Source organism: Microtus ochrogaster, chromosome 1 (genome assembly GCF_000317375.1).
Source record: "Microtus ochrogaster isolate Prairie Vole_2 chromosome 1, MicOch1.0, whole genome shotgun sequence".
NCBI lineage: Eukaryota > Metazoa > Chordata > Mammalia > Rodentia > Cricetidae > Microtus > Microtus ochrogaster.
Genome location: NC_022009.1, coordinates 123,427,627 through 123,445,249, shown reverse-complemented (window position 1 = coordinate 123,445,249; position 17,623 = coordinate 123,427,627). Strand labels below are relative to the sequence as shown.

General features: G+C 47.4%; 1 protein-coding gene across 2 annotated transcripts in view; it reads right to left on the bottom strand.

The window, feature by feature from the left end:
- Dchs2 (dachsous cadherin-related 2) overlaps positions 1 to 17,378 on the bottom strand; it is a 189,409-nt gene extending 172,031 nt beyond the window's left edge. For both annotated transcript variants that reach the window (XM_026785466.1, XM_026785495.1), the window contains exon 1: positions 13,783 to 17,378. In XM_026785466.1, coding sequence (XP_026641267.1) covers positions 13,783 to 15,774 — 1,992 coding nt within the window. In that variant the 5' untranslated portion in view covers positions 15,775 to 17,378. The remainder of the gene's footprint in view (positions 1 to 13,782) is intronic.
- Positions 17,379 to 17,623: the final 245 nt, after the last annotated feature.

Genomic DNA, 17,623 nt, shown 5'->3' with positions numbered 1-17,623 from the left:
GTTCGAGACCAGCCTGGTCTACAAGAGCTAGTTCCAGGACAGGCTCCAAAGCCACAGAGAAACCCTGTCTCAAAAAACCAAAAAATAAAATAAAATAAATTTAAAAAAAACCCAAGTGATGTAACATGCACTCTGGTCTTCCCTCTTTGCCGTTCTTCCTTGTTTTACACACACACACACACACACACACACACACAAGAGCTAGTTCCAGGACAGGCTCCAAAGCCACAGAGAAACCCTGTCTCAAAAAACCAAAAAATAAAATAAAATAAATTTTAAAAAAACCCAAGTGATGTAACATGCACTCTGGTCTTCCCTCTTTGCCGTTCTTCCTTGTTTTACACACACACACACACACACACACACACACACACACACACACACGTCCTCAAAGCATCATGTGACTGGCCCTCTCTCATCTGAAGACTGTGTCCAATGTCTGACATTAATATCATCAATGCAAGTACCACACAACTAAAAAGTATTAAAAGCATTTAAAGGTAGGGAGTACAAGTTTTCATTCTTACAAAGAAAGCACACTTTGTAGCCAGAGGCCAAATATCAAGTATGATACACAACATATAAATGCATGCTGAAACGTATTAATATTTAATCAGAATAGTATTTCTAAAGTATAAAATTATTTGTTAGGAATGATGTGTTGTTATACATACTGTAAGAAGGAATTCAAATGAGTTTTAATCAATGTTCTTTTGTTCAGGTCGTCGATTCACTACAGTAAATGTAATTTTTTTATGACTTTAACTTCATGCTCCAAATAGTATATATCAATAAACACTTGTTGAGAGAACTTATCACTGATACTATTAACGATGTCACCTTTCTTTAAAGGGAAACCCAAAGCACCTCTTCCCTTCACCCCACTTTGACCCCTGCTTGGGAAGGAAACACTCTCAGAACAGCTAATAAAAATTTGACACAAGTTGACCACAGTCCTAAAATACCAAATGTTTTCATCCTTGTTAGCAGAGGAAGAGTTGTGAGATTAAGCCTGTTGTGCCTCTTTTTGGGAAACGTCCTTGATTTGGGGAACACCCAGGTAACAGACACCGGGTAACACTCGAGTATGACCAGAGAAGCAGCGGGGATCCAGGCCCTCGAGGCTTAGCTAGAAATCAAGATAGTCAAGACAGCCTTGAAGCTCATAAGGAAAGAGCTGGACTGTAGTTGTTTTTTTGTGGGTTTTTTGTTTGTTTGTTTGTTTGTTTGTTTGTCTGTCTGTTTTACTCTTTGGAGGCCTGCCACCCAACTCCCAAATAATTACACATGAAGACTTAAGTCTTACTGATGCCTGGCCTTAGCTTGGCTTCTTTCTAGCCAGGTTTTCTTAACTTACATTATCCCATCCACCTTTTTTCCTCTGGGCTTTTTACTTTCTTTAGTCTATATTCTTCCTTCCCTTCTTACTCTGTGGCTGGCTGGGTGGCTGACTGGGTGGTTAGGTGACTGGACTGGGTGGCTGACTGGGTGGTTAGGTGACTGGACTGGGTGGCTGGGTGGCTGGGTGGTTAGGTGACTGCACTGGGTGGCTGGGTGGCTGGGTGGCTGGCCTCTGGCATCCTCCTCCCCTTCTCCTTTTCTCACTCCTTTGCTTCTTCTTCTCTCAAGCCTAGATTTCTCTCCCTATTTATTCTCTCTGCCTGGCATCCCCACCTATCTTTTCTCCTGCCTTGCTATTGGTGGTTCAGCTTTATGAGACTAATCAGGTGTGTTAGGCGGGCAAAGCAACACAGCTTCACAGGGTTAAACAAATGCAACATAAAAGAATGCAACACATCTTTACATCATTAAATAAATATTCCGCAGTGTAAATGAATGTAACACACCTTATACTAACATTCCACAACACCTAACTGTATTTGGGCCTGGATTCCCAAATACAGTATCAAGTAAGGCACAAAATTGTGTCATTAACCTTTACATAACTAGTCGGGGGAGCTTTTCAAAAAGATTGGTTTTCTTTCTTCTACTCTTTCTTTGTACCTTTAGGTAACTAAAGTTGAAGTAGTAGACTTGAATTATGAGCCTCAGTCCTAAGGCTCTCCATGGTCAGGAGCTGCCCCACGAACTGCCTAATCACGGTCACGTTAGATCACACACTAATTCTCCAAGGTAGACCCCATTATCCTCTCTATTTCATGGGTTAGAAAGACTGAGACTCCCAAGGGGCAGAGCTGGCATGGAAATGCATGTCTGTTTGGCTCCGCAGCCTCTGCTCACTGGGATGTTCCTCTTCCCCCCAAAGCAGAGACTCACAGAAGCATTAGGGACCTGCACGGCTTTTCCTCCCTCACCTAAAAGCTTCCATGCACTTCATCCATAGGCTAGCTGAGATATGTATGCATGTTGACAGGAAAAGGGTAAATCCTACAATGAATTTAGCAACCTGGGCTTTTAAGGAAGAAGTTAGAATTGCTAAGAAAGATGCGCTGTCCTGAGACATAGGCAGGACAGGGCTGTAGGCTTCATAGCCACACAGAACTTTTAAAGTAGCAAGATTATTCAAACAACAATTAAGATGGATTCTTCTGATGCTTGCTAGAACATCTTATTTCAGTGGGCTCAAACTTTATCAATTGTATTTTAATAAAGAAAGCTTGCCTGAAGATTAGAGAGTAAAGCAGCCCCACTGGTCAGCCTCACAGACCAGGCAGTGGTGAAACACACCTTTAATCCCAGTAGCCACACTAGTTGCCATAGAAACAGGGTGGTGCATGCCTTTAATCTCAGCGGTGCACGCTTTTAATCCCAGCCCTAGCAAGAATTATAAAATAGGAGGAAGCAGCTCACAGACACAGTCGCATTCTGAGATTCCTGGAGAGAGGATCACCACTTCAGACTGAAGTAGAGGTAAAAGCCAGTAGCTGGCTGCTTTGTTTTTCAGATCTTCAGGTTGAACCCCAGTTTCCATTTCTGAGTTTTTATTAATTGTGCTTAAACTTTTAAACCCATGTGATAAGATACCAAGGCAACTTACAGAAGAGTTTATTGGAAGCTTACAATTTCAGAGATGACTACAAGACCATCACAGCAGCAGGCAGGCAGGCATGGTGATGGGGCAGTATCTGAGAGCTTACACTCCTATATAAAGACAAGAGATAGCAGAGAATATCTTGGGCTTTTGAAACCTCAAAAGCCATTCCCAGGGACATACTGCCTCCAACAAGGCCACACCTCCTAATCCTTCCCAAACAGTTCCACCAACTGAGGACCAAGCATGAGTCTGTGGGGGCCATTCTCATTGAAACTACCACAAAGAGGAAGGGCATTTAGAGGGAGAAAGATGGCTGCGTGCAGAGCCACCACAGGGCCAGTTGCCTAGCCCCTTCGTGGGGAACAAGAAAGCAGAAGCGTATCTGAATGGTATGGAAGGTTGCCTGTGAAAGAGATCAGCTATCCCACCCACAGACCAGCCACAGTTTGTGTGACAGTGGCGCCTCTGATGGGAGGAGTCAGCAGTGAAAGGAACTCCATCTGTCCAGTCTATACGGCCCCAAGGGTTGTGGCTGGATGTCACCTTGGGAGACAGCCTGCTGTTTAAAACTGAGTTGTCTTTGGAGTCCAAGGACAGGGGACAATCACAAGTTAGGGAGCTTGAAGTCACCATGGCAAAGCCTAAGAGACTGAAGCAGCTATGCAGGCAAGCACAGACAGGGAGAAGGCGGGATACTGGCAAGCTAAGGAGTGAAGGTGGCAGATTACCCAACCCTGGCTGTGTGTCTAGGGTCAGGTAACCCATGCCCTGTGGCCAGGAGCTGAGTTCATCGTTTAAGAGTAGCCTTGGAGTCTGACAGCTGTGAGCTTAGTGGCTTTGAAGGTAAACCGACAGGTCCTGCCCCTGTACAGATACTGGTGTTGTGTTTGCCTTCCTGACACTCACTAGACCCTGACTAGACTACCAGCTATCCCATAGTGAACAAACTGGGGTGATTCAGGTCAGTAGAAGGGCCTAACCAGTCCCAGACTGCAGCACTAAGAACGGCCGACATCGGCCCCTGGTATGTGAAGACAAGAGTAAAGAGAGCGGGCCAGTGAAAGTTTGTTTAATTCAGACTCAGAGCCAGTAGGAGTCACAGGAAAGCTAAGAATCTACAAGTCTAGATGACCCCACCGTGCCTCCCCCGGCCCAGCCAGTTTTAGAGGACCAGGAGGAAAGACCCAGCACTGAATCACTGCTTTCTCCCTGTGGTTCCCTTTTCTCCTCCTCCGACTGCTTCCCCTTCACCTCTTTCTCCTCCTCCTCCTCTTTTCCTCCTCCTCTTCCTCCTCTTTTTCTTTGGAAAGGGCATTTTTTTATGTTTTTCTTTTTTGTTTCCCTTCCTGCGGCTATGTAATTTTGTTTATGCATTTTCCATTATTTTGTTTCTCATTTTTCCTCTTAGATCTGATAAACTTTGAATAAAGTAGCAGGATCCAAAGTCAACACTAAATAAAAACTCAGTAGCTTTCCTAAATATCAGTTACAAACTCCCCAAGTAAGAAAATTAAGGAAAAAAAATCCCATTTGTAGAAGAAAGACCTCTGGTGAAAACTTTAGAACCCCGAAAGCAATAATGTGACCAACAGATTCAACACAATCACCATGCAGATCCTAACATGCTTCACTGACCTCAAAAAATGCAAACACTGCACATAGAAGCTAAGAAGATTCTGAAGAGACAGATCAATGTAACAGGAAGGACCAGGCTGGACAGTGGCTCATCCCAAAATATACTAAGAGCTACAGCATTAGCGTGGTGCTAGCACAAGACCAGACCAGTTGACAAGAATAAACCCACATACCAAATGTAATAGAACAGACTGTTTTTAAAAGAATGGCAAATGGTCAACCAACAGTGGAGGAAATGAGCATTATCCTTAGGCATGGGGAAATGAGAACAAAACCACTTTTAGCTTCCATCCCTTCCCATTCAGAATGGCTGTCACCGTGGAAATAGCAAATGCTGGCAAGGGTGTGGCAAAAGAAGAACCTTCAGCCACTGCTGGTAGGAATGTCAGCTGGTGTAGCACTATGGATTCCTACAGCAACTCTGCTAGAATCAAAAGCCAGAACTGTCACGTAAGCTATTCCCTCTCTGGGTCTATCCTAGAAGGAACCTAAGCCAGCATGCCACAAAGATATCTGCACATCCGTGTTAATTTCCCTACTGTTCACAATAGCCAAGGCATGAAGCAAGCCCAGACTGTAAGAACAGATGAGTAGATGTGACCATACACAGCACAGCCATAAAGAAAGGTGAAATTATATCATTTGCAGGAAAAGAGAGAGAAGCAATGGTCATCATGTTAAATGATGTAAATCAGACTGAGAAAGACAAATACAAATTCTCTCATTTGTGAACTCTAGATTTAAATACTAGATAGATAGACAGACAGACAGATGATGGAGGAAGGTCATTGGTTAATTAAATAAAGAAGCTGCTTGCCCTGATAGGTTAAAACGTAGGTGGGAGGAGTAAACAGAACAGAACTCTGGGAGGAAGAGGAAGTGAGCTCAGAGACTCAACAGCTCCCCTCTCAGGGGCAGATGCCTCAGAGAGACACTATACTCCACTCTTGCGGGCAGAGGCGAGAGCTCTGCTCTCTGAGGCACACGCGATGAAGCTCCGACCCAGGATGGACGTAGGCTAGAATCTTCCCGGTAAGACCGGTGCTACACAGATGATAAGAAATGGGCTAGTCCAGGTGCGAGAGTTAGCCTAGAAGAAGCTAGATAGATGGGCCAAGCAGTGCTTAAAAGAATACAGTGTCCGTGTAATTATTTCTGGTAAAGCTAGCCGTGAGGGCAGCGGGGTGTTGGGGACGCAGCCCCGCCACTCCTGTTTCAACAGACAGACAGACAGACAGACAGACAGATAGATAGATTAAAATATATAGTAGAAGGGCCTCTCTGAGGGAAGGGGGAAGGAGCCTAAAGGAGGAAGCAGTAATAATAAAGGGGATGAGGCAAAATATTAAATACCATATTTTCTCCTATGTGAAATCTATCACGTATATGCACATACATAGCAGAAACCTATAGAAGTGTAGAGACAGGAATACAGGAGGTTAATGGGGGCCAAATATAGGCAAAATTCAATATTATATGTATTTACATAAATGTGCATAGATATGAAAATTCCATAGTGAAACTCGTTTTAGGTAGGCTAGTTAAAAGTCATCAATTTTCTTTAAAAAAAAAATTACTTCCCATGACTTGCCTGCCAGAACCCGGCTCCTTTCCAGACCCAGGCTGGATATCCTCATGTGTGTGACCATGCACACCTGACCTGCTTTCAAACACACACCCCTTTGACATCAAGGTTTAGACCCAGAAAGATTCAAATAACCTGACATTTGGGAAAAATGCATGCATATATTTATGTATTTGTGTATACACTCTAGCTAATTTCCCCAACGTGCTATGAAAACATAAATTACTTCTACCACCCCTCATTCTTAATTTATGAGGCAAGGGCCCCATTAGAAGTCTGGTGTTTAGTTGTTAATGAAGTTAATTTATTGTCCGATTTCAATTCTCCGAGGAAGGCAATCTGACCGATCATAATTTTCCAAAGCCTTCCTGAGTGACTCTCTGTGGAGATGGCTGTCCTGAAGAAGACACCATACATTTTTACACACATACACAAAGGCCTTCAGCCACAGTGGGGAAGAACCCACCACCGCTGTCAGTAAACGTATGCCTGTCATCGTAGAAGGCCTCTGGATTGCTGTGCCACCTCCAAGTTCCCAAATACGTCACTTTCTACTAGAAAACATCCATTCCTCTCTACCTTTATATCAATGTGTTAAACAGAACAGCAACATCCTGTGGATAGACACTGCAGCCAGAAAAGTTAGCAGAGATTGATAATGGCTGTCTTCGTTAGGGTTTCTATTGCTGTGAAGAGACACCATGACCACAGTGACTCTTACAAAGGAAAACATTTATTTGCCTGGCTTACAGTTCAGAGATTCAGCCCGTTATCATCCTGTAGGGACGTGGCAGCATGCAGGCAGACATGGTGCTGGAGAAGGAGCTGAGAATCCTTCATCTTACAGGGAACAGGAAGTCGTCTGAGACACTGGGCAATATGTTGAGCATCTATGAGACCTCAAAGCCACCTCTACAGGGACAGACTTCATCCAAAATCACCACACGGGTAACTAGGATACTTAGCTGTATAGGCCAGACAATCAGAGATGATAGTTAGTCAGTGACCTAGACACAGTTTGAACATAAGGACACGTGGTTGCCATGGAAACACTTGTTTCCTGTGCATGTGAGTGGGTAGGCTGGATTCACTTAATCCCACATAGCACAGACCCATGCAGGGAATAGAAATAGGAACATCAAAGGTGGTGGACACTCAGCAAATACGGGAGGACCATCATCACTGAGGGTGTGTGACCACCAGGGTGAGGGAGACAAAAGGTACGGGAAAGGCAGTGTGGAAGCAGGTCATGAATCCCAAAGAACCAATGACACCGTAGGGATGGAATAAACGATAAAACTGATACACACATGCCAATTAAACACACACGGAAAGAAGGGAGAGCCTGGGCTATGCACCGCCCTTGCTGCAGCTCCTTGCTGGCTGTATGGCTTCAGCACACTTCTTTAGCTCGTGAGATAAGAACTTTACAAAATGCAGATGGCTCCCACACCAGTGAAGGGGAGTCTATCAAGGTCCATAGAATCCATTGTGTTTACTTATCCAGGGGAGCAACTGTAACAAACATATACACATGTACACATGTACACACACACACACACACACACACACACACACAGTTGAACAGAGAGGCATTAAGGAAGAGGCCACAGAACAAGGAGCCACTGAGTGGATATCTCTGCAAGCTTACCAGTAGAACAAGAAGGGGGTGAGGGTGTCAGAGCCAGGGTTACAGCAGCACGTAAAAGGAAAACACACATGTAAGAAATTCTGAAGGTCTTGCAACTGTGGTTGTCAGACCTGGAGAAAATCAAAGCGGCACTGAGATTGTAGAAAACACCTTCTTCCCCAGAAAAGTCTTTGGTTTCCAAAGTTGGCTTGGCGTCTCGGTACAAGGTGCTCGAGGTCACTTTTGTTCATTCCTTAATAAGCCCAGCCATGATCGCTGCTCAGCCCTTGACACTTGCAAAGCAAGAGAGCAGCCTCCCCTTCAGTCCCGCAAACCCCTCTGCTGGTGTTCAGACGCAGAGTACCACTGAAGCAAAGCTAACACACAGAGAGAGAGAGACCTAACACACACGCTAAAGGCTGCGGTTAGTCAAAAGGAAACAACTCCCAAAGATGCCGTGAATTAGAAGTAAAATAGCAACAGCTTTGTCTTATTCTAGCCGTGGAGCGCAGCAGCCCTCCAGTCTGCCAATTTGCCCAAGTCTCCCCAGGTGGCGGAACTCATCTTTAATGGTCCCGTCAAGGCTCCCCTTTCTTCTTCAAGACTATGAGGTGTACACAGCTCTGATTCGTAATATAGAAACAAGCGTCTCCCCCAATATATTGACACAACATTGCTCTTCATCCTTCTAATCTTCTCCAAGGCGTTGCATGACAGCGTCCGACTCACAGCAAACATGGCTATACTGACATTCTGAGTGAATGATGCCTCTATTGAGAAAGTATAGTAACAAAACAAAGAGTTTCATACAGGAGCCCATAGGTGTAGAGGGGCATTTAGAGGATCCTGTGTTATTTCCACAGGGGATAGTGAGGAACGATTGTTTCAAATCTTTTCTTTCCTTTTTACTCAACTATTGACACAGGTGACTGGAGCAAACGTGAGTTCTGAAGGAGGTAAGGAAGAAGACTGAAGAAGCGGGAGGAGGGGCCGTGCGTTTAAACTGGGAAATGTTAAGTTTGAGATGCCAAATATGTGCAAGCGGAGACGCGCTCCCACCCGATCAAAATAATAAAACAAATTAAAGCATTAATCTGAAGTCTATAAGAGAGGTTGAGCCTTCAGATGGGGAAAGGGGCTTCTGCGAATGTTGAAGAAGGGAGTAAGTATAGAAAAAAACAGAGAGGCGGTAGGAAGACAGAAGCTCCAAAAGTCCCTGCCATCCTGACTGGGAGGTGGTAGAAAGAGGAATGGGTAAGAAAGAGGCAAGAAGAAAGGCAGGGAGAGAAAAGCCCGTGGGGTGGGCAGTTGCATCCAGAAAAAGAGGAAGCAGGTGTGCACACGTCCAAAACGCTCCAGGGTTAAATGAGGTCACCGGGTTGAAGAACCCACTGGATGTGAAAGAGAAGACCATGGAGAAACTTGGTTTGGCAGGCAGAATGTCGCACCATGGCAGAGGATCGCCGGCCGTGGGGGATATAGGCACCACGAAGAAGAATCCTCCTGGTTCTTGAGGGGCTTTGCAGGAATAGTCTTGTCCCACGTTTGCTCCATGCAGGCCTGAGAGCTGCGGTTCACACTGTTTTCGAGTCTGCCTGTTAGAGGCTATGTGTGTAATTCACATCACAGCAGAGGGGCGACGTTTTGGAGGCCGAAGTTACCTTTTGGGGCAGTAATCTGAGAATAAAAGAACTCTCAAGTAAGACACCTGAATTATATGAGGACAGCAGCCGGAAATCGGGAGTTAATCCCGCTCTGCCAAAACCACAGCTTTTGAAATTGTGTATCATAATCCCACGCTGTCATATTATTAGATATAGGGGTCACAAAACGTTTAGTTAAAAAAAAAGTAAAAGGTTTCTAAATGCCCCACACATAAGAATCCACGGAGCCTGTGACAGAATCGCCCGTGTGGCAGAATCGCCCGTGTGGCAGAGTGCAGCTTCAATGCAGCCTCGGTCCCAAAAACGCAGCACGTGCGCTCCGCACCACACCTACCAAGATGCCAGGTGACACCCAGAAACACCGTCCGCAACACCTCAGTTCAGATTCCAGACTATGGTGCGCCAGCGGGACTTTGACTGCCCATGCAAAGTTTGTCTACGCTTCCAGAAGCATAAGGTTTTAATTACAGAAAACAAAGGCTCTCAATATGTTTCTCCCGTCATTCCTTAGCATGAACAAATGGCTTTGCTCTGTGTTAGAATGTTTGATTTTTAAAAAATTGCAGTCTGAGTTGCTGGCTTGACTTTTATTATAAAAAAAAATCATTCAGTGGATTTTGGCTTGAGATTAAGACAGAATTTCCAGGAATTTCTGAACTTGCCCCAAACATACTTCTGCCATCTTGTACTACATTATTTAGGCTATGCAGCATTCTCAGAAGTAAGGATTATAAAACCAAACTGCAGATCATTTCTGAAAAATACTGAATATGTTCTACATGCTGGAATACTAAATATGCAACCAAGAGTGAATTCTTTATATAAAATTGAACAAACACGTTTATCTCCTTATTACACAAATTTGTTTTCTCTTTAATCACTGGAAATTATATACATGTATTAATTTTATGATTTACTATCAGTAGATGTTTAATGTGTACACTTATGTTCTATACCTATATGCCAGGGATATATCAGAACAAAGGAGTCACCAGGGGGAAGTTTGAGAAGCCCTAGTCTAGACCAAGGCAGCACCAAGAGACTGAAAGGAACTCTGGGTAATTGTCCAGAAGAGGCTTTCCATAAGGAGTAGGTAGGGAGAGGGAATGAAGGTATCCACAGAGCTGCCGCTAAAGGTTTTCTTTACTATAACAAAACACTCAAGAGAGGCAACTTAGAGAGAGAAAGGGTTATTTTGACTCACTTTTAATCTCACTACGTGAAAGACTAAGGCAGAAGACTAGCGTGTTCCAGACTAGGCAATGAGACTCTATGTTTAAAAGCTAAAAGGGAACCATGGAAAGGGAGTGGGGTGAGGGAAAGAGAGAGGACAAGAAAGAAGGGGAGAATTAGAACACAGAAAGATACCACCCTGAAATTTAGGGGACAGCCACAGCTACAAGAATAGCGAAGTTCACATAACCGCTAAGGGGAAGCCACTGAAGCCAAGCGGTAGAGGGTCTCTACAACTGTTCAATAAGCAGACGGATGCCCGGAACCTCCAGAAGGTCTAATGAGCACAATTCCATACCATCTCTAGGAGCGCTGGGAAGCTGGGTAGCTGGGGTTCTCAGGGATGCAGCTTGAGCCAGATGAGCCACCATAAGGGGTCCAGCACATATGGGGACTCAAGGGGATAGTTTCATCCTTGGTGGCAGGAGCTTTTCATGGTTTTGAAACCAATTCTATAGATGGTTTCTAATCAAAAGAGTCACAATGAACCATTTCTTCTCCTTCACACAAAGCTATGTTTTATTATATCCTGCCAAGATCATCAGGCCTCCCAGGCAGAAGTTTTGGCTGGTAATCATCCTGTCCAACCTTTCCCTGTCGTGACTTCATTGTTAAAATCTGATTGCACTGCCTTTGGACACTGGGCATCTACTGCCTCCTCCAGATCACAGCCTCTTCTTCAGTATTCCCAAGTCTACACGACTGACCTCTTGATAATGGTGGAACTAATACACGGGCCTCTCGTGGCTTTCTCCATTTCAAGAAGACAACGGCTTCTAGCCCATATGACATCAGACTCTGGTTAAGAGATGAAGGACTTTGACACTTATGGACCCTCCTGTTTCAGCAGGGAGTAGTAACTGCTGTTTAAGCCACCTTTGGAGACTCAGAGCCGCTGACCACAACTTACACTGTGTGTGACATCTTTATATTATCCCGTGCCTCTACGTTTATAAAATAGGTATGTAAATTAAACATCTGTCGATGATAAATCATGAATAAATTTATTTTAAGGTAATTGTTTGGCAGACATATAATCTTACCATTTATTAAAGACAAAGCCAAATTTGCATGCTAAATGCACTGGATGCTCTTGTTTAATTTCACCCAGCTCTTGGCTGAATGTTTGATACTACACGGTATAGAATACCTTCAGTGTTCTTCAGAACTGCCCATATTTCGATGTTGTCATCACTGATGTTGAGAACATGGCTTCACACAAATATGCAGTACAAAACTGCAGGTGTATATTTAGGATCGTGTCAGAAATTATTGGAAATAATTATATAGCCTATAGTCTAAGTCAGAATTCATTGAACAGCTTTTACGAAAAGCAGACAGTAGTTCTTAAAAGCAAACATTCTCACACAAAAACAATCCTACCATATACCATATTTGTTGTCTATATATTGAGGAATAACAGTGGGGAAGTGTTAAAAGTGTCATTTTCTACAGTTAGACCATTATGTTTATAAGAGCAGAGAACATCGGTGATGCAAGCCTGCAGGGCCACTGCTTGGGAACTGGAGGCTTACATCGTCAGTTCAAAAGCCAGCTATGGTTACAGCAGACCCTGAACCTTTCTTGAGCAGAAATATTATATACAAATACATATATAGTATATAAATATCTACTATGCACACATATGTAATTACATATAAATTATGTGCAATATATAAATAAATTTATATTGCTATATATAGCAAAATATCAATAAAAATAAAAACAAACACTGCAGTAGAAAAGAGACTCCCAGTCTGTGCCCAGGTCAGCCTGGGAATGCTCACCCGGGTGCTAGGTGAACTGCAGACATACGCAATGCCAGGTGCACAGGCTGCGTGTTCAGAAGCGAGTCTGTAGTGAAGTCACGTGACACAGCACAGGCACCCCTCTAACTCGGTTTAAGCTTCATTTTGAATTAAATTTTGGTCTTGGGGACTTAGAAACCTTTCACTGTTGTCACACTCTTTACAGCCCCCACAATCTGTCCTAGGACCCCCGTACGGTCAGGACCCACGTGTCCAGAAGGTGGCAGCTAGAGAACGGATGAGGGTGACTGCTAACTCCAAAGCTGAAAAGGTACAATCACAAAACGCATTTTTTACCGTAGAAAAGCACATCCCTTATCTAAAGGTTATTGGGTGCATACTTCATAAAAGCTAAAGCTCGGGCCTCCTAAACGGAAAAGCAGGGCGTACATAACAGAGGTCTGACATCTACTAGACTCCGTGCTAACTGAAGCCTGATCCAGCGGTCAGTCAGCTTTACCCTCTCCATCTCCTCCAGTGGTCCTGGAGTAACTAAGTCTTGGAAATTTGCACATCTCACACCAGGTAATAGACTAGAAGCTATAAGGAGGGACAGCCTGAGGCGCAGGACACAGCATTCTGGCAGTGCAGAAGAGATCCCAAGAACTCTAGAAAACACTCCAAAGTCAAACAGCGTAGCACAGGGCGGGACCTGGGGTAACCATGATGTGGTGGTTCTCTGCTCCTCCAGTGACGAAGTCCTCTGGAGGCCCTCAGCCCACAAACATGTGACGCCAGGTCCTCGTGACCTTGGCAAACTCCTAAAGAAGGTGGGAAGCTCTGCAAGGGGTCTTTGGAGGGATAGCTCAAAGGTCGTTCACTGTTTGAAAACGTGAAGACAACCCTGACTCCTGAGACACCATGTAAAGGTCTCAAAAGTGTAAGCCGTTGACCCTAGCCTCATAACCTGCTTTGGGACAATGGGTGGTCCCTAGCAAGTAGATTTGGAGGCTTTCTAGCATGGATGAAACTGGACTCCCAGAAGAAAGATCCATGAAAAAGTCTCCCCGTGATGGAGAAAGGACTTTAGAGGTCACGGGGTCAAGACTTTACAAAAAGCTCTGGAGATGAGGTAATATGTTTGCCTCTCCCTGGAGGGTCGGTCTATAGCAGGTAATCTTGCTTCTGGGACCAGGACACAACCACCCATGTCACATTTTCCCCAGTCAGACTTATGTCCTCACCCTCCATTCCAGGCTGTGCCCTGGGCCCAGTGACCTGATAACACTCACCTGCAGAAAGCAATGTCCAATTGGGGCATGCTCAGCAAGGGTGACATTATACACCTGCCAACGGAACACGGGCTCATTGTCATTCACGTCGTCCACAGCAATGCTCACCAGGCAGGTGGCAGACAGGGGCGGTTCTCCCAGGTCCTGGGCCACCACCCTTAGTTCCACTGCCTCCTGGACCTCCCGGTCTAGAACTCGGAGTGTGCTGATCAAACCGTTATCCGGGTTAATGCTGAAGGATGGAACACACTCTGCCTTGGGTGACAGAGCCTCAGAGTCGCAAGGGTTCGAGAGTTGCACCAGCGTATACCGCAGCCTGGCGTAATTGGTGCCAGCCTGGTCGGCATCCAAAGCGCTGACCCAAACCACCGAGGTTCCTGGGACCGCGGCCTCGGATACCGAGGCCCAGTAATGTTCCTGGCTGAACACAGGTGGCTGGTCATTGAGGTCCGAGACCCAGAGCAGCAGTGTCTCCTCTGTGCTCAATGGTGGGGACCCTGCATCCGTGGCCACTAGTCGTAACTCATATAGATCTTGGCTTTCCCTGTCCAAGAGGCTCTTGATGCAAAGAAAAAATACTCCAGGAGGGCCTCCTGGCTGCAGTGCGAAGGCTCCGTTCCCACCCTCCAAGGACAACTTGATACTACCTGCCCCAAGGCGTGCACCAAGCACCCCTGCAACTTCCTCTTCTTTCTCTGGGCCACCATCTGCGTCAGACACCGAGACTCGAGCCACATAGTCTCCTGGCCGGGCGCCCTCAGAGACGCGGGCCGTGCCTCCCTCGGTAAGAAAGAGCAGGTGGATAGCGGGCGGATTGTCATTCACGTCCAGCACGTCAATGGACACGCGCACGGTGGCTACCTCTGGCTCTGCGCCCCCATCGCGCGCCTGGACCACCAGCTGATGCCAGGCCTGCGCCTCGCGATCTAAAGGTTTCTGCACCCGCACTATGCCGCTCAGTTCCTCCACCGAGAAATAGCCGGGATCGCCCCGTGGCCTTCCAGCTGAGCCCGCCAAGGACGCTTGCCGCTCCCGGATGCTGTAGCGCACCAAGCCATTGGGCCCCAAGTCGCGGTCACTGGCACGCACTCGACACACCTCGGCGCCCGGCTGGGCGTCCTCACGTACTGCGGCGCGGTACTCTCCCTGCTCGAAAACTGGCGGGTTGTCGTTCTCATCCAGCACACGCAGCCGCACGTGCAGGCGGCCCGTTCGCCGAGGACTGCCCCCGTCCCAAGCTTCAATCTGCAGCTCGTGCGCTGCCACCTCCTCTCGGTCCAAGCGCCTCAGCAGCACCAAGTCTAAGGGCTCCAAGGGTGATGAGGACACGGGCTGAGGCGGCGACGCAGGTGGCCCCTGCGCCCCGTAGCGCAACTGGAAGAAGGGTCCTGCGGGGTCCTGGGGCAAGTCAAACATTTGCAGCAAGGTGTAACCCTGGATGCTAAACAGCCCTGCATCCGGGTCCTGGGCACCTGGCAAGGGTAAAACGGTTCCTGGGGGGCTGAGTTCCGACACTTCCAGCTGCAGGGAGTCGCGGGGAAAGTGGGGCGAGTGGTCGTTCACGTCTTTGACGCGGATCTCCACCTGCACCACCTCGCCCCACAGCGTGGCCGCCACGAAGCTGTAGTGGTCCCGCCGCTCGCGGTCCAGACGCCGAGCGGTGCGGATGATGCCGGTGTCCGGGTGCACGTGGAAGTCGTCCAGAAGCGGGGAGTCATCCGAATCCTCAGACAGAAAGAAACCGTTCCCTTCCTGCTGCTGCTCGACTGGCAACCCCGCACGAATGTCACCTACCAGCGTGTCTGGAGGCAGCCCCTCGTCCACAGAGAGACTGAGGTTGAACACCTGGGCCGACAAGCCCGAGGCAGCCCACAGCCAGGCGTGCACGAAGAACCAGAGCAGGGAGCGCGGTGTCCCGGAGCCGCAGGGCCGCCCACCGGGTGACCCCGCTGGCTGATGCCCTTCGCCCATCCTCCGCCCAGCGGGGCTCATTTCTTCCCCGGCTCTTTAGGAAGGTTCCAGATAGCTGCCAGCTTGTGGCGGGATCGCAGAACAGTCCAGGAGTCTCTTCAGTATCTGAGTAAGATGAGAAAAGACTTTGTTTGGCAAACAAACCAAAGGAGCCAGGAGTTCCCAGGTTGACATCTGCAACTGGTGCAGACGCCCTCTGCCCGCAGCTCACGCAGGCGGGAGCTGCTCTTGCTGCCTCTGCCGCCGCGGCCACCTCTCCATCTCCTGGATGTCTTTAAGCAAGTCCCATAGCTTTTTCTCTCTTCTTCTGTTCTTTTTACATCTGCTCCTTGTTCTGCACGACTGACTGTTTCCCCCTGGTAAAGTCAGGTGCATTATTTCTTTTGCCAAAAAGAGGAAATTATTTAAAGCGCTCACACAGGGAGGAAGGGGATCCGGCCGGGAAGGGGGTGGAGTAAGGGCGGGAGGAACGATGGGAGGCGCGGCTCCAGCAGCAGGCTGCTACGGGGGGCCGTGGCTTCCACCCGCTCCGCCCCCCTCCCATTCCGACATCCCCAGGCACTGGGGACTGCGCCGCGCCCCTTCCGACCCAGCCTCCTACTCCTCTGTCCCCTCCCCGTTGCATGACGCGGCTGGCACCAGGGCGAATTCCAACCTGCGAATCTCTGTTCTGTAGCAGAACTGAAAAAGAGCCGGCAGGATGGACACTCAGCCCAGGACTGTGGTGCTGATGGAGGAGGCGCGGACGGGTTGTCTAGCCAGGCTTGGCGTGCGAAGTGTACCGGGTTGGGGGCCAGGCCAGCAGCCTGCCCGCCCGCTCCCCCTCTGTCCTCCAGACAGCCCCTCCAGCGGGCCTGCCCTTGGCTGGGGCCGATCGAAGAAGGTAGGACTTATGATGATCTCTTTGGGGAGCGAAACTTGTGCTCTCTGGCTAGAGAACGTGGTCCCCAACAGAAGGACAGATGGAGTAAACGGCCCGTGCACAGCCGGGGCCAGTTTGACTGCAAAGAAGGCGGAACTTGGAAAGAAAGGAAAAAAAAAACCAAAAAAATAAATAAATAAAAAATAAACCTTCCAGAAAACCCAAAAATCTGTGACACACATGGTGCAAAGCACGCTTTATTATGCCGCGACGTGTGGCCTCTTGTCACTCCCCTCTGCCACCGGCGATGACGACAGTGGATGGGGCTTGCCAACATTTTCGGCATCCAGCGCCATCATACCTCCCCGCGTATTTTATGATGGTGATTTACGGGCAGGCGGACCGCATGGCTTAAGCACCAGCAGCGCCTAAGCTCTACCGCCACCGCTAAGGGAAGAACGTTGTGAGGCTATGCTGCTGAGATCGCCTCCAAAGTAGCTTGGGGCTGAACCCGAAGACAATCCCCCTCCGCCTGCAAAGTCTCCGTTTCCCTCCAGTTATCCATAATTATCGGTAGAAACTGATAAATGGCCTCTAATAAAGTATGCTCCACCGAACAAGTCTGCCCTCTTGAGAATGGCCAGGCCGTATGTAGCAGAAGGTTTCTGCAGTTTTGCAATTCAGCCAGAAGGAAGAATTAATTTCCTAGATACTGTTCCGTGGTAGAGGGAGAGCCAAAGGGCCAGCATACTGGTCCCCAGTAACCCCAGTGAGGCGCCTTTTTATATTCAGTGGCCTAGGCCTATCATTGCTAATCGGTAGCCACACCACCCTGTACCTCTGACAAAATACTAAGAAAAGCATTTTCTGCTCAGTAGATGTGTTGCATGTAAATAGAGATAGTATTCTATCTAAAATTTTGCCTCCTTTTTAATCAATGAAGTGCCCGTAAGCATCCAGCTTGAGACTTTGGAAACTTCTTTCCCACCTGATGCAGGGGACCTTCCC